The sequence below is a fragment of the Hyperolius riggenbachi genome, chromosome 7 (assembly GCF_040937935.1).
Source record: "Hyperolius riggenbachi isolate aHypRig1 chromosome 7, aHypRig1.pri, whole genome shotgun sequence".
In the NCBI taxonomy this organism is placed as follows: Eukaryota; Metazoa; Chordata; class Amphibia; order Anura; family Hyperoliidae; genus Hyperolius; species Hyperolius riggenbachi.
In genome coordinates this window covers 42,379,709-42,402,336 of record NC_090652.1, presented here as the reverse complement: position 1 = coordinate 42,402,336, position 22,628 = coordinate 42,379,709, and the positions used below count along the sequence as shown (strand labels likewise).

The 22,628-nt window shown below is 48.4% G+C and overlaps 1 protein-coding gene across 1 annotated transcript in view; it reads left to right on the top strand.

Moving 5' to 3' along the window:
- Nucleotides 1-22,628, top strand: part of LOC137525991 (guanylate-binding protein 7-like) — a 91,457-nt gene that overhangs the window by 12,554 nt on the left and 56,275 nt on the right. The window contains exons 6-7 of the mRNA XM_068247200.1: nucleotides 8,933-9,207; nucleotides 18,597-18,803. Coding sequence (XP_068103301.1) covers nucleotides 8,933-9,207; nucleotides 18,597-18,803 — 482 coding nt within the window. The remainder of the gene's footprint in view (nucleotides 1-8,932; nucleotides 9,208-18,596; nucleotides 18,804-22,628) is intronic.

Below are 22,628 nucleotides of genomic sequence, written 5' to 3'. Positions count from 1 at the left end.
CAAGCCCATAGTTTACTGTCTTATAGAAGTTAAAACCCTGTGTAGCAGCTACAGCCCGCTGTTTCAGGCCTGTAGATGCGACACAGCGGTTTAACTTCTATGACATAATAAACTTTGGCCTCAATTTACTAAGCTTATCTCCTGTCTTTAATAACGTTTCTAGAGTTGTTACCATGGTGACGAGGCATGTAGTATTCAGGAAACATTTTACCTCAGGCAAACCTAAAGTTAACTCTTCTGTCTTTAAGTTAACTCTTCAATCCTTAAAATAACTCCAGAATTTGAAAGTTAAAGACAGGCTGTTTATTAACTGCTTGTGAAAATAACTACAGAGGAGGTAAATTAACTACAGAGGAGGTAATTTAAGGAATGAAGAGATAAGATAACTCTCTCACTGTGTGGAGTTAAGTTTTCTCTTGCCTTATTATGTCCAGCATGATCTTAGTGAATTGAGGCCTATGTGTTTTATCTGGAGTGCTGCAGATCAAGAATTTATAAGAAGTGATTGGGCCTTGTTGGTACACAGGGCAGATCCCAGCACACTTATTTTGGCTCATCGTGAGTGCTGTTCCACCCACCCCCAAGGAGTACATGTAAGATACACATGGAAGAGGGGGTGCACGTGTAATACGAGGGGACTTTTACACGAAGAAGAGGGACTGTCATTCATGGAAAGTGGGCTGCACATAGAAAAGCAGGCAGCACACAAAAGTTGGCCTAGATGGCCAGAATTTATAGATCTAGGCTTGCGTATGGAGTCCACCATTATCCAATCCAAGTGCCATGGACCAATATTTTTGGTAAGTTTCCTCATAAACGTTACAATACAAAAGGAGTTGATTAACCTCCTGAGCGTTACGCCGCTCAGGAGGTTTTGCAGCCCCAGAGTTCCCCAGTATAATTTATAAGATTTCACGCTTGTAAAACCTTTAGCTAGCACTAGGCTAGCTAGTACATGTGGCCGGCATCCCCCGATTGCTGCTGATCCCCCCCTATCCCCCACTAATACATTACCCAGCCTGGATCCAACGATCAGTGCAGCCTTCCCAAACAGCTCTGCTCTTCTCTATGGGGAGGATTGCACATGATGTCATAACGTCATGTGCAGACCCGATCCTCCCCATAGAGAGGACCGCAGATGTGCAGGGAGGCTGCCCGATCGCTGGAGCCAGGCCTGGGTAATGTATTAGCGGGGGATAGGGGGGATCAGCAGCAATCGGGGGATGCCGGCCACATGTACTAGCTAGCCTGGTGCTAGTGTTGGGCGAACAGTGTTCGCCACTGTTCGGGTTCTGCAGAACATCACCCTGTTCGGGTGATGTTCGAGTTCGGCCGAACACCTGACGGTGCTCGGCCAAACCGTTCGGCCATATGGCCGAACTAAGAGCGCATGGCCGAACGTTCCCCGAACGTTCGGCTAGCGCTGTGATTGGCCGAACGGGTCACGTGGTTCGGACCCGAACGCGCTCTGATTGGCCGAACGGTCACGTGGTTCGGGTAAATAAATACCCGAACCACGTCATATCTCCGCCATTTGTCTGTGGGTTTAGCTTTGGGTAGGCAGGCAGGGTAGTTCGCGCTCCAGCCACGCTAGCCAGGGTCCCCCCTGTCATTGTGTCACTGCTGGGAACAGTAGTACACCGCTTGCTCAGCCACACTATATAGCATTCTGTTTACTGCCACTCTGTGTACCTCGCTCAGCCACACTATATAGCATTCTGTTTACTGCCACTCTGTGTCTGCTGGGAATAGTAGTACACCGCTTGCTCAGCCACACTATATAGCATTCTGTTTACTGCCACTCTGTGTACCTCGCTCAGCCACACTATATAGCATTCTGTTTACTGCCACTCTGTGTCTGCTGGGAATAGTGGTACACCGCTCGCTCAGCCACACTATATAGCATTCTGTTCACTGTTCTGTGTCTGCTTGGAATAGTGGTACACCGCTCGCTCAGCCACACTATATAGCATTCTGTTTACTGTTCTGTGTCTGCTGGGAATAGTGGTACACCGCTCGCTCAGCCACACTATATAGCATTCTGTTTACTGTTCTGTGTCTGCTGGGAATAGTGGTACACCGCTCGCTCAGCCACACTATATAGCATTCTGTGCACTGTTCTGTGTCTGCTGGGAATAGTGGTACACCGCTCGCTCAGCCACACTATATAGCATTCTGTTCACTGTTCTGTGTCTGCTGGGAATAGTGGTACACCGCTCGCTCAGCCACACTATATAGCATTCTGTTTACTGTTCTGTGTCTGCTGGGAATAGTGGTACACCGCTCGCTCATCCACACTATATAGCATTCTGTTCACTGTTCTGTGTCTGCTGGGAATAGTGGTACACCGCCCGCTCAGCCACACTATATAGCATTCTGTTCACTGTTCTGTGTCTGCTGGGAATAGTGGTACACCGCTCGCTCAGCCACACTATATAGCATTCTGTTCACTGTTCTGTGTCTGCTGGGAACAGTAGTACACCGCTCGCTCAGCCAGAGTATATAGCATTGTGTTTACTGCCACTCTGTGTACACCGCTCAGCCAGACTATATACCATTGTTTACTGACACTCAGTGTACACCGCTCAGCCAGACTATATACCATTGTTTACTGACACTCTGTGTACACCGCTCAGCCAGACTATATACCATTGTTTACTGCCACTCTGATTCTGCTGGGAACAGTAGTACACCGCTCGCTCAGCCAGACTATATAGCATTGTGTTTACTGCCACTCTGTGTACACCGCTCAGCCAGACTATATACCATTGTTTACTGACACTCTGTGTACACCGCTCAGCCAGACTATATACCATTGTTTACTGAAACTCTGTGTACACCGCTCAGCCAGACTATATACCATTGTTTACTGCCACTCTGATTCTGCTGGGAACAGTAGTACACCGCTCGCTCAGCCAGACTATATACCATTGTTTACTGACACTATATAGCAGACTATATAGCATTGTGTGTACACCGCTCAGCCAGACTATATACCATTGTTTACTGACACTCTGTGTACACCGCTCAGCCAGACTATATACCATTGTTTACTGCCACTCTGATTCTGCTGGGAACAGTAGTACACCGCTCGCTCAGCCAGACTATATACCATTGTTTACTGACACTCTGTGTACACCGCTCAGCCAGACTATATACCATTGTTTACTGCCACTCTGATTCTGCTGGGAACAGTAGTACACCGCTCGCTCAGCCAGACTATATACCATTGTTTACTGACACTATATAGCAGACTATATAGCATTGTGTGTACACCGCTCAGCCAGACTATATACCATTGTTTACTGACACTCTGTGTACACCGCTCAGCCAGACTATATACCATTGTTTACTGCCACTCTGATTCTGCTGGGAACAGTAGTACACCGCTCGCTCAGCCAGACTATATACCATTGTTTACTGACACTCTGTGTACACCGCTCAGCCAGACTATATACCATTGTTTACTGCCACTCTGATTCTGCTGGGAACAGTAGTACACCGCTCGCTCAGCCAGACTATATAGCATTGTGTTTACTGCCACTCTGTGTACACCGCTCAGCCACACTATATAGCATTGCGTACTCTGCCAGTCAGTGTGTATATTGCTGGGATCAGTAATACTCCACTCACCGTCAACCACTATATGAGCTCAACATGAGTTCCCCAGAGACCTCCGCTGTGAGCAGCACTCCCAACAACAGCAACAGCCAACGCCCCACGCAAGCTATAACATCCACCCCAGCAGCCAGTGGTCAGCAGCAGCCCTCCCCGGAGGAGAACGTTGTGTCCATCAGTCCGTCGCCAGAGCGATTAATGAGGGCTGCCATTGAGGAGATGATGGGGCCTGATGTGGAGGAGGAGGTCTGGCTCAGGCCAGCATCCCAAGTTAATGTTGAGGACGATGAGGGGTCTGTGTCTGGGGATGTTGGGGTGGCAGAGGTGGTGGGTGGGTCAGACTCAGGAGAAGAGTTGTATGATGAGGATGATGATCGGGACCATCTGTATGTGCCTCAGAGTCCGACCCCGGAAAACATGTTGTATCGTGTGTTTAGGTACTAAAATCTGTGTTCCCTCCCAGTAGTGTTGGGCGAACAGTGTTTGCCACTGTTCGGGTTCTGCAGAACATCACCCTGTTCGGGGTGACTATATAGCAGACTATATAGCATTGTGTTTAATGCCACTCTGTGTACACGGCTCAGCCACACTATATAGCATTGTGTTTACTTCCACTCTGTGTCTGCTGGGAACAGTAGTACACCGCTCACCCGCCACTGTATAGCATTGTGCTCTGTGTCACTGCTGACAATAGTGGTACACCGCTCACCCACCACTGTATAGCATTTCTGTACTGCCACTGTACTGCTGCCAGTCAGCGTGTACTTTAAGGATAAGTGAAATGAGGAAGAAATCCGGTGAAAGAGGGAGGGGCAAGGGAAGAGGTGTTTCCCCTGACGGTTCACGTACAGGCCACAGGGGAGCACCCAAGAAAACCCACTCAATACTGCCCATGTTGTCCAGGACAACAACCCTCACAGATCCAAAAGAACAGGACCAGATAATTACTTGGATGACCTCTCAAGCGTCCAGCAGTGGGTTAAGCAGCACCAGCACATCACGCACGAGGTCCGAGTCCTCAGCCAGTTAAAGTCTGGGCTTTCTTTGAAGACTGCACTGAGGATGTTACCATGGCGATTTGCAAGGTGTGCAAGACCCGCCTGAGCAGGGGGAAAAGTATTAACAACCTCTCCACCACCAGCATGAGCCGCCACATTCTATCCAAACATCCCACTCTGTGGGCAAACGCGGCAGGACAGGGTACCACCAGCAACACTGCCTCCCTTGGGTTCACCAGACTCACCACCAGACCCGCCTCAGCAGCAGCAGTAGCCCAGCCATTGCGTGGTTCACAACATTCACAAACATCAGACGATGCTGACACTGTCACTTTCCGGACTAGTGCTCTTGAGGTCTCCCAGTGTTCATCAAACACAACAACCAACAGCCCTTCGGTGTGCAGCGCTACGGTTGAGTTGTCTGTCTCTGAGATGTTTGAGCACAAGAGGAAATTGCCAGCAAATGACCCCCGGGCCGTGGCAGTAACAGCCAGCCAGCATAGCCAAGCTTCTGGCCTGCGAAATGCTGCCATATCGAGTGGTGGAGACAAACAGCTTCAAGGGCATGATGTCAGTGGCCATCCCACGTTACGTTGTTCCCAGCCGCTACCACTTTGCGCGCTCTGCAGTGCCTGAGTTGCATGAGCACGTGGTCAGCTAAATAACCCGAAGCTTGAAGAATGCCGTTGCCTGCAAGGTTCACCTCACCACTGACACCTGGACGAGTGCGTTCGGCCAGGGTCGATACATCTCCCTTACCGCGCACTGGGTGAACCTTGTGGAGCCTGGCAGCGATTCCTCACCTGCTACGGCGCGGGTGTTGCCCACGCCGCAAACAGCTGGATAACAACAGCAGCACCTACCTCTCTGACTCCTTCTCCTCCAACGCATCTCAAAGCTGTACCTCATCCGGAAATGCTAACCCAGCACCAGCAGCAGTAGGATCGTGGAAGCAGTGCAGCACAGCTGTTGGCATGCGTCAGCAAGCGTTGCTGAAGCTGATCTGCCTTGGGGATAAGCAGCACACAGGGGAGGAAATTTGGAGGGGAATAAAGGAACAGACGGATTTGTGGCTGGCACCGCTGGACCTGAAACCGGGCATGAAGCTAGACACCTGGCACGAACTGGCAATGTACGCAATAGAGGTGCTGGCTTGCCCGGCAGCCAGCGTTATGTCGGAACGCTGTTTCAGTGCTGCCGGAGGCATCATCACAGATCGGCGTATCCGCCTCTCCACAGAAAATGCAGACCGTCTGACTCAAATTAAAATGAATCAATCCTGGATTGGAAACGACTACGCAACACTCCTGGACCCCAACCAAGTAACATGACCGATGAACATCTGGGATGGTTTAGCGTTTCCGGTCCCTGTTTATTGAACCTCTCATCTGTATTACATTTATGACTGCATGGCGGCAAAAAGCATTGCTGCTATATCCGCACGCTTTTTGTCCTCATGCAAGGCCTGGGTTGTTGTGTCTCACAAAGCGTGGCCTTCTCCTCCTGCGCCTCCTCCTGTTCCATCACGTGTGCTGCTGCTGCTGCTGCTGCTGCTGCTGCTGGGTTACCGTTGCCGGTCCCTGTTTATGGAACCTCTTATCTTTATTACATTTATGACTACATGGCGGTACAAAGCATGCTATCCGCACGCTTTTTGTCCTCATGCAAGGCCTGGGTTGTTGTGTCTCACAAAGCGTGGCCTTCTCCTCCTGCGCCTCCTCCTGTTCCATCACGTGTGCTGCTGCTGCTGCTGCTGCTGCTGGGTTACCGTTGCCGGTCCCTGTTTATGGAACCTCTTATCTTTATTACATTTATGACTACATGGCGGTACAAAGCATGCTATCCGCACGCTTTATGTCCTCATGCAAGGCCTGGGTTGTTGTGTCTCACAAAGCGTGGCCTTCTCCTCCTGCGCCTCCTCCTGTTCCATCACGTGTGCTGCTGCTGCTGCTGCTGCTGGGTTAGCGTTGCCGCGTGGTCCCTGTTTATTGAACCTCTTATCTTTATTACATTTATGACTACATGGCGGTACAAAGCATGCTATCCGCACGCTTTTTGTCCTCATGCAAGGCCTGGGTTGTTGTGTCTCACAAAGCGTGGCCTTCTCCTCCTGCGCCTCCTCCTGTTCCATCACGTGTGCTGCTGCTGGGTTAGCGTTGCCGCGTGGTCCCTGTTTATTGAACCACTTATCTTTATTACATTTATGACTGCATGGTGGTACAAAGCATGCTATCCGCACGCTTCTTGTCCTCATGCAAGGCCTGGGTTGTTGTGTCTCAAAGCGTGGCCTTCTCCTCCTGCGCCACCCTCCTCCTGTTCCATCACGTGTGCTGCTGCTGGGTTAGCATTACCGGTCCCTTTTCCTGGAACCTCTTATATGTATTACATTTATGACTGCATGCCGACAAAAAGCATGTTACCTGTGCAAAGAAAACAGACATTTCCCGCATTTAAAAGACAGTTTTCCCTTTGAAACTTTAAAATCGATTTTCTCAAAAACTATAAGCTCTTTTTGCTAAATTTTTTTTTCCTCTTGTACCCACTCCCAAGGTGCACATACCCTGTAAATTTGGGGTATGTAGCATGTAAGGAGGCTTTACAAACCACAAAAGTTCGGGTCCCCATTGACTTCCATTATGTTCGGAGTTCGGGTCGAACACCCGAACATCGCGGCCATGTTCGGCCTGTTCGGCCCGAACCCGAACATCTAGATGTTCGCCCAACACTACCTGGTGCTAGCTAAAGGTTTTACAAGCGTGCAATCTTTTAAAATTATACTGAGGGACTCCTGGGGCAAGCGAGCGGTATGCTTGACACAGTGTCGGGCATACTGCTAAGGAGGTTAAAAGGGATCCTAATGACAGTACCACACAAACTAAAAATATGCACTTGTTTTGTCTTATTGGTACTTTAATAAATGTGCCAGTAACACAAGTGATAATTCAAAGAATCACAAAACATCTGTTAATTCCGCTATAGAAAAAAATCCTTAGATTCCCTTGAGCTGAACAATGGAGAATTTTGGAGAATAAATGTAATGCAGCTAATTTATCCTGGGTGAGGTCAAAACAGAAGAGGTTGAAAGGTTAGTTAAAGGGACTCCGAGCAGTGCAGAAACTATGGAAATATGCATATCATTTTAAAGCTCTCTTTCTCCTCTTTCCAAGGATATATAAACCGCCGCCATACGCCTTTTAGTTTTCGCTATTTTCGTGATTGAAATTGCCGTGGCCGCGATTTCAATAGCGAAAATAGAGAAAACTAAAAGGCGTAGGGCGACGATTTAGGTGTCGCCAGAAAGAGGAGAAAGAGAGCTTTAAAATGATATCCATCTTTCCATAGTTACTTGTATTACAAAGGGCGACACTTTCCCCAGTGTCAGCAGCTCCATTCAACAGAATGAAGCTGCTGACTTTAGGAAAAAGTCGCCCTATGTAATACAATGTAACTATGGAAAGATGGGTATCATTTTAAAGCTCTCTTTCCTCTCTTTCTGGCGACACCTAAATCGTCGCCCTACGCCTTTTAGTTTTCTCTATTTTCACGATTGAAATCGCGGCCGCGGCAATTTCAATCACAAAAATAGCGAAAACTAAAAGGCGTATGGCGACGGTTTATATATCGTTGGAAAGAGGAGAAAGAGAGCTTTAAAATGATATGCATCTTTCCATAGTTTTTGCACTGCTCGGAGTCCCTTTAATTTACAATATTTGACACTGCAATTATAAACTGATTTTTTTTTATTTCTAATGCAGAAAAAAAAACAAAATATTAATTTCTTTGGGTAGCTCGAAGATCTTAAGTTTTAAATCTTAACATACATCATAGGGTGATCCTAAGACCCCTAAGTCATAGTTGTGTGCCCCCTTAACAAAATGAACTCTAAGGCTTTGTTCACAATACACGTGCTGCCGCCCGTATGTTGGCAACGCATGTAGGAGGCAGACACGCATGAACATCAGAAGTGCATAGACTGCACTGTCCGATGTTCACATTGCTTGCGTTCCGTTCCAGTGTGGTGCGCGAACACATACTGCATGCATTTGTTTGCAAAACGCGCTGCTGACCCGTTCACTAAAGTGAATGAGATCCATCTTCTAAGAATCATGACATCCTTTAGAGCCCTAACCCCAAGGAGTAGGCTTTTAGATGTATCTGAATTCATGGCAAGAAAAGTCCTAGTGAATACTAGAAAGTTCTTTACTGTTATAACATTGATCAATCAGATGTTTATTTTCCTATAACCGCTACTGGTGAAGTACATTTCCTGCAAACTTTTATAACTCTAAGTACTTATTTTTTTCTAATTTCCTTAGGTTTGGCTGAACTTGTAGAGAATTATACTAAAGCCCTAAACTCTTCTAATACAATCCCCATAGAGGAGGTGGTGGGTTCTTGGTTTCAGAGCATTAATATATCAGCCATCCAAGATGCAATGAAGCACTATGTAAGCAAGATGGACAAAACTGATTTCCTTAACCAAACAGTTATGGACTTCATGAAGCAAAGCAAAGAGTGTGAGGAAGAAGCCTGGCAGATATTTTTTAAAAAATCTGTAACGGGCAAAGATCAGGAATTTCTTACATTTGTGGTGAGAGTTACTATTGATTATTATTATTATTTAGTATCTATATAGTGCCGCCATCTTCCGTAGTGCAGTACAGAGTATATTGTCTTGTCACTTAAGTTTTCTTCAGAGGGGCTTACAATATAATATGTATCATAGTCATATGTCTACGTGTGTAGTGTGTAGTGTATGTATCATAGTCTAGGGCCATTTTTTTTAGTGGGAAGTCAATTAACTTATCTATATGTTTTTAGGATGTGGGAGGAAAGCCGAGTGCCTGGAGTAAACCCACACAGACACAGGAAGAGCAGATAGGACCCTGGCTGGGATTGATGCTTGCTTGCATTACATGCAGTAACATGGGTCATACTATTTAGGCAACTGGTGCTACACTGTAATCTTACTGAGGTTTATTGCATCAGGTTCTATGGGGGAGAGAGGCAATTCAGATGAATTGTCCTCATTAAGAAAGACCACATAGCATCAATAACCTGGCCAAACCCTGCACAGCTTTCATAACAGCTAACCCAATCTTACAACTATAACAAAAAGACATCACTTCACATGTATAACATATAGAGCCAGATGCACTAAAATGTGGCACCACACATGTTACCAGGTTAACGCACATGTTGCTATGGTAAGGTATGCTACTATAGCAATGTGCGCATAACCATAATGACACGTGTTGCTAATAGGTTAATGGCTGGTACTGCCCCCTGCAGTAGTATAGTAAAATTGCTGTGCCCTCCCAGGCCCCTAGTCACATTGGAGCAGATTCACATAGCTTTTCTGTTGAATATATCACCTTACTAATAGTATTAGGTAACTATACGTACCTCCAAGATAGGGGTATTATGTAGTCATATGTGGCCACAGATTGTAGTATTAAGTAAACGTAGTCATGTGTATCCTCAGACAGAAGTTTTAAGTAACCATATGTGCCTTCCAGATGGTAGTATTAGATAGCCATGTAAGGGCCCCAGATAGTAGTATTAGATAGGCATGTACGACCTCTTAGATAGTAATGTTAGGTAGCCATGTAAGCTCTCTAAATCCAAAGTAAACAGTAGTGGAGCATGATGAAGTAAGTCCCTCTCTTGTCCTGCACCAACCCTCCCTCATATAGCTGTACAGCATGCCCAGACCATCTTACAAATGTGCTTCCCAGGTTGGTGGGTCATGTGAGCAGCTGTTATAGGATGCCTTGAATATGGGATGTGTTGACAAGAAGAGGTAGAAGGTACACACCAGTCAGATAGGTGATTCACCTCTCCAAGATGTTCTGCTGCAAATGTAGCATTGCACTCCCCATTAATCTAAAGAAAACCAAAACCATGGTGTTCCAGAGGAAAAACAGGTCAGCCCAGAGCCCATCCTTTATACTCAATGACTGTGAAATCAGCAGAACCGATAAATATACCTACCTTGGTCTGGAAATCAACCAATCAGGAAGCCTTAAGTCAGCCATGGAGGCCCTAAAAGCCAAAGCATGCCGAACGTTCTATGCCATCAGGAAAGAGCTGTACCACCTCAAACCACCAGTAAAGGTCTGGCTGAAGGTTTTTGACAGTGTCATCACCCCAATCCTACTGTATGGAAGTGAAGTATGGGGCCCCACCACCTACCCAGACCAATCAAAATGGGAATCCAGCCCAACAGAAATATTCCACCTTGAGTTCTGCAAACACCTTCTCCATGTCCATCGGAGTACCTCAAACAATGCCTGCTGAGCTGAGCTGGGGAGATTGCCATTACTGCTTGAGATACAGAAGAGAGTGTTGTCCTTCTGGGCCCACCTACAGAGCAGCAGCCCCGACTCACCCCACTACAAAGCTATGCTGCACAATGAAGACCAAGAAAAGCCGTGTGCACTGAAAGTCATGGTCAGATCTATACTCCCTCCAACCCCCGACCCACAGGTCATAACAAAAGTCCAGATAAAACACACCACAGCTAAGAGCAAAGAAGACTATGTGGAAAAATGGAGGAGTAAAATAAAACAGTCACAAAAGCTAGCCATATACCAGTCTCTACAAAGAGAATATAAAATGGCCCCATACCTGGAAAAGCTGCAAAACTCTCAAGAGAGGAAAATCCTGAGTGTCTACAGATTGAGTGCTCACAACCTCGAAATAGAGTCTGGGAGACACAGACAGACGTACAAACCCAGGGAGGAGAGACTATGTCAACACTGTGAGCAGAAGACCCTTGAGGATGAAAGCCACTTCCTGCTGCACTGCCCCAAATATACTGCAACCAGGGACACTTACTTTAAGAAATTGTCGGAACTATTCCCAGACTTTCTCACACTAGAAGATGAGAGAAAAACATATATCCTACTAGGAGAAGAGGAATCCACAGTGACAATCGCTGCACACTATGTCACAGCATGCCACAGACTGAGAGGAGCATAACGGAACTGTAAACCTAAAAAAATGGCCACAGACTGCTTAGCCATTGTCCCCCGACCCCACCCCCTTTCATGTCCCCTATTTCCCCTTGCTTTGGCAATACCTGTAATGAATCTTGGTCATGCCAATAAAGCTATCTTTGATTTGATTTGATTTGATTTGCATTGTTGGGTGCTCAAGGAGCCGTTAAGGAGCATTGGCCCAGCTCCACTTGCAACCCCTGCTTCTAATCTTTTGCATGGTTCTCCTCCGTATACCCTCTTCTTATACCGGAATTAAGAAGTATGATGTGGACCCCCCAATGCATATCAGAATTATATAGCCTCCAAAATGAAGATTAAGTAGGACATAGCCTGGCACTCTTCCCACCCTTCCATAGACCCCATTCCCTCAAATCAGGTTTGAAAATTAAGAAGCTTGGTGCCTTTTCATAGACACCCCACCAATGTATCTGAAATAAGTAACCTGGTGTAACCCCTCCACCTCTCTCTTATACCAGAATTAAACTTCCTGGTACCCCTACCCATCCATATCCCAATTAGACAGCCTAATGCCTCTCCATGGTAAGGTGCATTGCTTAGGCTACCTGGCTATACTGGTTGGATAGGAGTGGGATTTTTCATACTGTAGGTTATAGGGAACCCCATCAAAATTTTGCTGGGGGTAGCCGTGAATTATGGATTGCTTTCACTGTTCTGCTGGTAATATGAAACAAGTTCTCTTAACCTTTTTGTAAAGACACTGTAGAGGATGTAGTAAAGGCTAAATACTTAATTACACACTGAATAGGGAGGCATGGATAAGGACAATAAGATGGTTGAGCTGTAGCAACAGTGCTTACCACAAAGAGTTAACTTTATTAGGAGGAGTAGGTAGAAGGGACTGGCTGGTTCTCCCTCCAACTTCCTCGATGATTAATTGTGTTGGGCGAACACCTGGATGTTCGGGTTCGCGAACGTTCGCCGAACATGTCCGCGATGTTCAGGTGTTCGCGCCGAATTCCGAACATAATGGAAGTCAATGGGGACCCGAACTTTCGTGCTTTGTAAAGCTTCCTTACATGCTACATACCCCAAATTTGCAGGGTATGTGCACCTTGGGAGTGGGTACAAGAGGAAAAAAAATATTTGAAAAAGAGCTTATAGTTTTTGAGAAAATTGATTGTAAAGTTTCAAAGGAAAAACTGTCTTTTAAATGCGGAAAATGTCATTTTTCTTTGCACAGGTAACATGCTTTTTGTCGCCATGCAGTCATAAATGTAATACAGATAAGAGGTTCCAGGAAAAGGGACCGGTAACGCTAACCCAGCAGCAGCACACGTGATGGAACAGGAGGAGGGCGGCGCAGGAGGAGAAGGCCACGCTTTGAGACACAACAACCCAGGCCTTGCATGAGGACAAGAAGCGTGCGGATAGCAATGCATTTTGCCGCCATGCAGTCATAAATGTAATACAGATGAGAGGTTCAATAAACAGGGACCGGCAACGCTAACCCAGCAGCAGCACACGTGATGGAACAGGAGGAGGGCGCAGGAGGAGAAGGCCACGCTTTGAGACACAACAACCCAGGCCTTGCATGAGGACAAGAAGCGTGCGGATAGCAATGCATTTTGCCGCCATGCAGTCATAAATGTAATACAGATAAGAGGTTCCAGGAAAAGGGACCGGTAATACTAACCCAGCAGCAGCACACGTGATGGAACAGGAGGAGGGCGCAGGAGGAGAAGGCCACGCTTTGAGACACAACAACCCAGACCTTGCATGAGGACAAGAAGCGTGCGGATAGCAATGCATTTTGCCGCCATGCAGTCATAAATGTAATACAGATAAGAGGTTCCAGGAAAAGGGACCGGCAACACTAACCCAGCAGCAGCACACGTGATGGAACAGGAGGAGGGCGGCGCAGGAGGAGAAGGCCACGCTTTGAGACACAACAACCCAGGCCTTGCATGAGGACAAGAAGCGTGCGGATAGCAATGCATTTTGCCGCCATGCAGTCAAAAATGTAATACAGATGAGAGGTTCAATAAACAGGGACCCGCAACGCTAACCCATCACAAATGTTCACTGTTCCTGTTACTTGGTTGGGGTCCGGGAGTGTTGCGTAGTCGTTTCCAATCCAGGATTAAATCATTTTAATTTGAGTCAGACGGTCTGCATTTTCTGTGGAGAGGCAGATACGCCGATCTGTGACGATGCCTCCGGCAGCACTGAAACAGCGTTCCGACATAACGCTGGCTGCCGGGCAAGCCAGCACCTCTATTGCGTACATTGCCAGTTCGTGCCAGGTGTGTAGCTTAGAGACCCAATAGTTGAAGGGTGCAGATGGATTGTTCAACACGGCTACGCCATCTGACATGTAGTCCTTGACCATCTTCTGCAGGCGAGCAGTGTTGTAGGTGGAACTGGGCGATTGCTGTTCTGTGGGCTGCTGCATGGGTGTCAGAAAATTTTGCCACTCCAAGGACACTGCCGATACCATTTCCTTGTGGGCACTAGCTGCAGCTTGCGTTCTTTGTTCCCCTCCTCGTCCTGGGTTTGCGGAAGTCAGTCTGTCGGCGTGGAACTGGCTAGAGGAGGAGGATGTCAATCTCCTCTCTAATGTCTCCACAGGGGCCTGCTGGTATTCTTCCATTTTGACCTGTCTGACAGTTTCTCCAATGAGTTTGGGAACATTGTCTTTGTACCGTGCATCCAGAAGGGTATAAACCCAGTAATCCACGTCGTCCAGAATTCGAACAACGCGCGGGTCGCATTCGATGCAGTCTAGCATGAATTGAGCCATGTCTGCCACAGTCCTAACAGAATCCTCATCATGTTCTTCTGAGCTTGACGCACCCTCATCATCATCACCAGCATCACGCCGTCGCCCACCTTCTTCCTCGTCTTCTTCTGCTGTCCATTCCCGCTGAATCATAGAAGTCCAACGTGCACCGCTCGGTCCCTCGGCAGTGGGGGCGTCCAAGTCCTGCTCCAACTCCAGCTGTTCCTCGTCCTCTTCTTCAGCATAGCTGCCGGGAGGACCAGCGTTTCCTGAGGCAGATTGCCTGATGTTGGTATCATCATCACGCTGATAGTTGTCCTCTTGAGATTCCCCCACTTGCATCATCCTGACTGCGGCTTCCTTGATCTGCAGCATTGATTTTTTCAGCAAACACAGCAGTGGTATCGTAATGCTGAGTGAAGAGTTGTCACCGCTCACAAGCAACGTGGATTGCTCAAAATTTTGGAGGACTTGGCAGAGGTCCAACATGGTGGCCCAATCAGATCCACAGAAGCTTGGTAGCTGTCCGGGTGCGCCTCGGTACTGCGCCGTCATGTACTGGACCACTGCACTCTTCTGCTCGCAAAAGCGTGCTAGCATGTGCAGCGTCGAATTCCAGCACGTGGTTACGTCACACACCAAGCGATGGCTCGGTAGATTGAACCGCTCCTGCATCTTGGTGAGTCCCTCCGAAGCGGTACTGGACTTTCGGAAATATTTGGCCACTCGTGGCACCTTCAGCAGAAGATCTGCCATGCCTGGGTATGTCCTCAGGAACCTCTGAACAACTAGGTTCATAACGTGTGCCAGGCAAGGGATGTGTCTCAGCTTAGCCAACTTTAAAGCGTGAATGAGATTGCTCCCATTGTCACACACAACCATGCCTGGTTTCAGGTCATGCGGTGCCAGCCACAAATCGGTCTGTTCCTTGATTCCCTTACAAATTTCTTCACCTGTGTGCTGCTTATCTCCAAGGCAGATCAGCTTCAGTAAGGCTTGCTGACGCATGGCAACAGCTGTGCTGCACTGCTTCCACGACCCTATTGCTGGGTTACCGATGCCGGATGAGGTACCGCTTTGAGAGGCGTTGGAGGAGAAGGAGTCAGAGTCGAGGTAGGTGCTGCTGTTATCTCTGAGGGGCGCCGGTCCAGCAGTTTGTGGCATGGGCAACACCTGCGCCGTAGTCGGTGAGGAGTCGCTGCCAGGCTCCACAAGGTTCACCCAGTGCGCCGTCAGGGAGATGTATCGACCCTGGCCAAAGGCACTCGTCCAGGTGTCTGTGGTGAGGTGAACCTTGCAGGCAACAGCATTTTTCAAGCTTCTGGTTATTTTGCTAACCACGTGCTCATGTAACGCTGGCACTGCAGACCGCGCAAAATAGTATCGGCTGGGAACCATGTAACGTGGGATGGCCAGCGCCATCATGCGCTTGAAGCTGTTTGTCTCCACCACGCGATATGGCAGCATTTCACAGGCCACAAATTTGGCTATGCTGGCTGTTAGTGCCACGGCCCGGGCGTCATTTGCTGGCAATTTTCTCTTGCGCTCTAACATCTCCAGGACAGACAACTGAACCGTAGGATCGCACACCGAAGGACAGTTGGTTGTTGTTGTCGTGGTCGTTAAAGACTGGGAAACGTCAAGAGGACTGTTGCGGAAACTGACATCGTCGTCTACTACGGATGTTTGTGTACCACGTAATGGCTGGGCTGCTGCTGAGGAGGGTCTGGTGACAACGGAGGAAGTGTTGCTGGGGGCTGGAAGCGAGCCGCTACCCTGGCCTTGCGTGTTTGACCACAGAGTGCTATGTTTGGCTACCATGTGGCGGCGCATGCTGGTGGTGGAGAGGTTGTTGATATTTTTCCCCCTGCTCAGTCGGGTCCTGCACACCTTGCAAATCACCATGGTAACATCCTCCCTGCAGTCGTCGAAGAAAGCCCATACTTTTGAGCTCCTGCTTTGCTGGCGAGTTTCTTTCGTGCCTCTTGGGCGTCTCACTTCTACGGCTATGCCTGTTGTGTCCGAAATACCCCGCCCCCGCCTACTTTGTGGCACACGGCGAACTCTTGCAGCAGTGGGTTCTGCAGCAGACTCATCTGTACTGCTGCTATCCCGACAGCGAGGTTGTACTCGATAATCCGGGTCTGTGTCCACATCGTCCAAAACCTCCTCTTCCATCTCCTCATCTGTGACTGTGTGTGTGTGCAGTGGACTAGAGCTCACCAGAACACCCTCTGCGCACCTCACTCCCATGTCTTCAAGATGTTCTTGGTGGACCTCCTGCAATTCAAATTCCTGCGCACATTGCTCAGGGATTTGGGTGTCTTCGTCCTCGCCTTGCATTGCAGTGCGTGGTGCATTTACCTCGCACAATGGTTGTGAATCCGGGCACAACATTTCTGGCTGTTCCATTGTTTGTGGGGGTAGAAGTGGGAATAGCTCCTCCGAAGAGGCCATTGTGTCCGGAAATAATTGTTCGGACTGGTTATTCGGCCATTGTGTGCATGGTGTAGCTGCTGGTTGTGTCACCGTTGTGCCCACTGGCTCCTTGTAACTGGCAGAGGACCTCGTGCGTGACAACAAGGATGTGCTGGTGCTGCTGCTGCTTAACCCGCTGCTGGACGCTTGAGAGGTCATCCAATTCATTATCCGTTCCTGCTCTTGTGGATCAGTGAGGGTTGTTTGTCTGGCACACATGGGTGGTATTGAGTGGGTTTTCTTAGGTGCTCCACTGCGGCCTCTACGTGAACCGTCAGGGGAAACACCTCTTCCCTTGCCCCTCCCTCTTTCACTGGATTTCTTCATTATGGTTGTACTACTGATCCCAGCAGTACACGCACACTGACTGGCAGTACAGTGGCAATAGACAATGCTATATAGTATGTTATAAACTGGTGATGGATGGAAGTACTACTGATCCCAGCAGTACAGTGGCAATAGAAGACAATGCTATATACTATGTTATACACTGGTGATGGACGGAAGTACTACTGATCCCAGCAGTACAAGCTGACTGGCAGTACAGTGGCAATAGAAGACAATGCTATATACTATGTTATACACTGGTGATGGACGGACGTACTACTGATCCCAGCAGTACAGTGGCAATAGAAGACAGTGCTATATACTATATTATACACTGGTGATGGACGGAAGTACTACTGATCCCAGCAGTACAAGCTGACTGGCAGTACAGTGGCAATAGAAGACAGTGCTATATACTATGTTATACACTGGTGATGGACGGAAGTACTACTGATTCCAGCAGTACAGTGGCAATAGAAGACAGTGCTATATACTATATTATACACTGGTGATGGACGGAAGTACTACTGATCCCAGCAGTACAAGCTGACTGGCAGTACAGTGGCAATAGAAGACAATGCTATATACTATGTTATACATTGGTGATGGACGGAAGTACTACTGATCCCAGCAGTACAGTGGCAATAGAAGACAGTGCTATATACTATGTTCTACACTGGTGATGGACGGATGTACTACTGATCCCAGCAGTACACGCTGACCGGCAGTACAGTGGCAATAGAAGACAATGCTATATACTATGCTATATACTGGTGATGGACGGAAGTACTACTGATCCCAGCAGTACACGCTGACCGGCAGTACAGTGGCAATAGAAGACAATGCTATATACTATGCTATTTACTGGTGATGGACGGAAGTACTACTGATCCCAGCAGTAAACGCACGCTGAGCTGACTGGCACTACAGTGCAGTGGCAAATATAGTATAGGAGGCTGGGGGGCCCTGGCTAGCCTAGCTGGTGAGAGAGAGTCTAACCTGCCTGCCTACCCAAAGCTAAACCCAAACGCAAGTGGCGGAGAAATGACGCGGTTCGGGTATTTATTTACCCGAACCACGTGACCCGCTCGGCCAATCACAGCTCGAACCAAACGTTCGGGAAACGTTCGGCCATGCGCTGTCAGGTCGAACATACGTTTGACCGCATGGCCGAACACATGGCCGAACACCACGAGGTGTCCGGCAAAGCCCGAATCGAACTCGAACAGCCCGAAATCCGGGCGAACCCGAACAGTGGCGAACACTGTTCGCCCAACACTAATGATTAATTCAAGAGCAAAATTAGGTTGAGGGTGGAGTTTTAAAGGAGGCTTTTTGAATCTAATAATATTGCAGGATTGACATTATATTGGTGTGAGGGGAAGTGTTGTTAAACATCAGAATAATATTTGTACGTTTCCTTCCCATTAGAAAAAAATATGTCAGTTGAGAGAAGAAGCATATTTGAAACTTTATTCCAAGAATGAGGAGAGATTTGGTTTGAAAAAGAATGAATTAAATGAAAAGCATCTGGAAGATCCTGAGAAAGAATTTAAGGACATATCTCTTCTGCTTAAAGAAAATGTTATGGCAAGGCAAGCCTTAAAACACAAGATGGAAATTGAAACAGCTGTAAAGGTGGGTGGACTTAGTTTATTATGTAAAAATGCACTAGAAGACAGATGAAAATGATTACAGTGAAGGTATCTGTGTTAGCTGAGCTTGGCGAGCCATCCATTATTCTAAGAGTGGCATTATGGGCGACTCTGTAAGCTCACATACAGTAACATCAGCAGCCCTCAATACAACCATACAGCTATTAGCCAATAGAGATGTCGTGAACCTCCGATTTTCAGTTCGCGAACTTCCGCGGAAGGTTCGGTTCGCGGAAAAGTTTGCGAACTGCAATAGACTTCAATGGGGAGACGAACTTTAAAAAATAGAAAAAATTATGCTGGCCACAAAAGTGATGGAAAAGATGTTTCAAGGGGTCTAACACCTGGAGGGGGGCATGGCGGAGTGGGATACATGCCAAAAGTCCCGGGGAAAAATCTGGATGCGATGCAAAGCAGCGTTTTAAGGGCAGAAATCACATTGAATGCTAAATTGCAGGCCTAACGTGCTTTCAAACATCTTGCATGTGTATACATCAATCAGGGAGTGTAATTAGTGTACTGCTTCACACTGACACACCAAACTCACTGTGTAACGCACCGCAAACAGCTGTTTGTGTAGTGACGGCCATGCTGGACTACTGCGCAACATGGCGAGATTGCTCTTCCTCACTCAGTGATGTCAGGTAATGTGTGACATCCTTCTCAACTTTCCATGGCATTGTTAAAAAGCTTACGTTTTGTTTTTAAATTACATTTTCTACCTGCTGTGTACTTGTTCAGTACCGCTACAATGAGAATCCTGTGGAGGCGGGCAAGTCTGCCATTGTGACGCCGGGTAATGGCTGGGGAATGAGGGGTTTGAATCCGGTGTGGAGCCTGAGCAACGGCTACCACTACACATGCAAGGAGGGCAGCGGGCAGGCATGCACGCCCGCCCGCCCCGAGGTAGTGACCAAAAATAACAATACAGGAGGAGGACTTTCGAGGCCCTGCTGTGTATTTGAAATGAATGCACTTTAAATCCTTTAACGAGAACCAGTTATGGCGGGCAAAGATGACACCACATTCCTTTCACGAGAATCATATGGAGGCGGGCAAGTCTGCCATTTGTGACCCCGGGTAATGGCCGGGGAATGAGGGATGGGATCCGGTGTGGAGCCTGAGAAACGGCTACCACTACACATCCAAGGAGGGCAGCAGGCAGGCATGCACGCCCGCCCCGAGGTAGTGACCAAAAATAACAATACAGGAGGCGGACTTTCGAGGCCCTGCTGTGTATTTGAAATGAATTAACTTTAAATCCTTTAACGGGAATCCGTTATGGAGGGCAAGTCTGCCATTGTCACCGTGGGGAATGAAGGTTGGATTCCTGCTGAGACCCATGCTGTAGCTGCCCTGACCGTGCTTTGCAGACCAGGCATCTGTGGTCAGTAGAGTTGGGCCGAACGGTTCGCCTGCGAACGGTTCCATGCGAACTTCCGTGGTTCGCGTTCGCGTCCCGCAGGCGAACCTTTGCGGAAGTTCGGTTCGCCCCATAATGCACATGGAGGGTCAACTTTGACCCTCTACATCACAGTCAGCAGGCCCAGTGTAGCCAATTAGGCTACACTAGCCCCTGGAGCCCCACCCCCCCTTATATAAGGCAGGCAGCGGCGGCCATTACGGTCACTCGTGTGCTGCCTGCGTTAGTGAGAGTAGGGCGAGCTGCTGCAGACTGTCTCTCAGGGAAAGATTAGTAAGGCTTAACTTGTTCCTGTCTGGCTGCATACCTGTGCTGTGAACCCACCACTGCATACCTGTGCTGTGAACCCACCACTGCATACCTGTGCTGTGAACCCTCCACTGCATACATGTGCTGTGAACCCACCACTGCATACCTGTGCTGTGAACCCACCACTGCATACCTGTGCTGTGAACCCACCACTGCATACCTGTGCTGTGAACCCACCACTGCATACCTGTGCTGTGAACACACCACTGCATACCTGTGCTGTGAACCCACCACTGCATACCTGTGCTGTGAACCCACCACTGCATACCTGTTCTGTTCAGTGGACCCGCCACTGTATACCTGTTCATTGAACCCACCACTGCATACCTGTGCTGTGAACCCACCACTGCATACCTGTTCTGTGAACCCACCACTGCATACCTGTTCAGTGAACCCGCCACTGCATACCTGTTCTGTTCAGTGAACCCGCCACTGCATACCTGTTCTGTTCAGTGGACCCGCCACTGTATACCTGTGCTGTGAACCCACCACTGCATACCTTTTCTGTTCAGTGGACCCCCCACTGTATACCTGTTCATTGAACCCACCACTGCATACCTGTGCTGTGAACCCACCACTGCATACCTGTTCTGTGAACCCACCACTGCATACCTGTTCTGTTTAGTGAACCCGCCACTGCATACCTGTTCTGTTCAGTGGACCCGCCACTGTATACCTGTTCAGTGAACCCGCCACTGCATACCTGTTGTGTTCAGTGGACCCACCACTGCATACCTGTTCTGTGAACCCGCCACTGTATACCTGTTCTGTTTAGTGAACCCGCCACTGCATACCTGTTCTGTTCAGTGGACCCACCACTGTATACCTGTTCAGTGAACCCGCCACTGTATACCTGTTCTGTTTAGTGAACCCGCCACTGCATACCTGTTCTGTTCAGTGGACCCGCCACTGCATACCTGTTCTGTGAACCCGCCACTGTATACCTGTTCTGTTTAGTGAACCCACCACTGCATACCTGTGCTGTGAACCCACCACTGCATACCTGTTCTGTTCAGTGGACCCGCCACTGTATACCTGTTCAGTGAACCCGCCACTGCATACCTGTTGTGTTCAGTGAACCTGCCACTGCATACCTGTTCTGTTCAGTGGACCCGCCACTGCATACCTGTTCTGTGAACCCGCCACTGTATACCTGTTCTGTTTAGTGAACCCGCCACTGCATACCTGTTCTGTTCAGTGGACCCGCCACTGTATACCTGTTCAGTGAACCCGCCACTGCATACCTGTTGTGTTCAGTGAACCTGCCACTGCATACCTGTTCTGTTCAGTGGACCCGCCACTGCATACCTGTTCTGTGAACCCGCCACTGTATACCTGTTCTGTTTAGTGAACCCACCACTGCATACCTGTGCTGTGAACCCACCACTGCATACCTGTTCTGTTCAGTGGACCCGCCACTGTATACCTGTTCATTGAACCCACCACTGCATACCTGTGCTGTGAACCCACCACTGCATACCTGTTCTGTGAACCCGCCACTGTATACCTGTTCTGTTCAGTGAACCCGCCACTGTATACCTGTTCTGTTTAGTGAACCCGCCACTGCATACCTGTTCTGTTCAGTGAACCCACCGCATCAGTGCGTATACCTGTGCAGTTAAGTGAACCCACCTACCTACGTGAGTGCACACAGTGTGATATACCACTCCGTGCATACCCGATATGGACAAAACAGGTAGAGGAAGAGGTAGTGCCAGAGCCAGAGGAAGGCCACCCGGCAGGTCTGCGCGAGGTCGTGTAAATGTAATTTCGTGTAGACCTGGCCCACAGTACAGTGCTCGGAAGAAGGCACGTCCCATCACCTCCCAAGATTGTCAGGACGTGGTTGAGTATTTAGCGACACAGAACACCTCATCTTGCTCAGCCACCAGCGCTACTACTAGCACCACTTCCGCTGCATTTGACACTTCGCAAGAATTATTTAGTGGTGAAATCACTGATGCACAGCCATTGTTGTTACAGCCAGATGAATTTTCACCAGCTCATATGTCTGAGTTACGCGGCAACATTATGGATGTAGCGTGTAAGGAGGATGAAGGACCTACTGATGGTGCA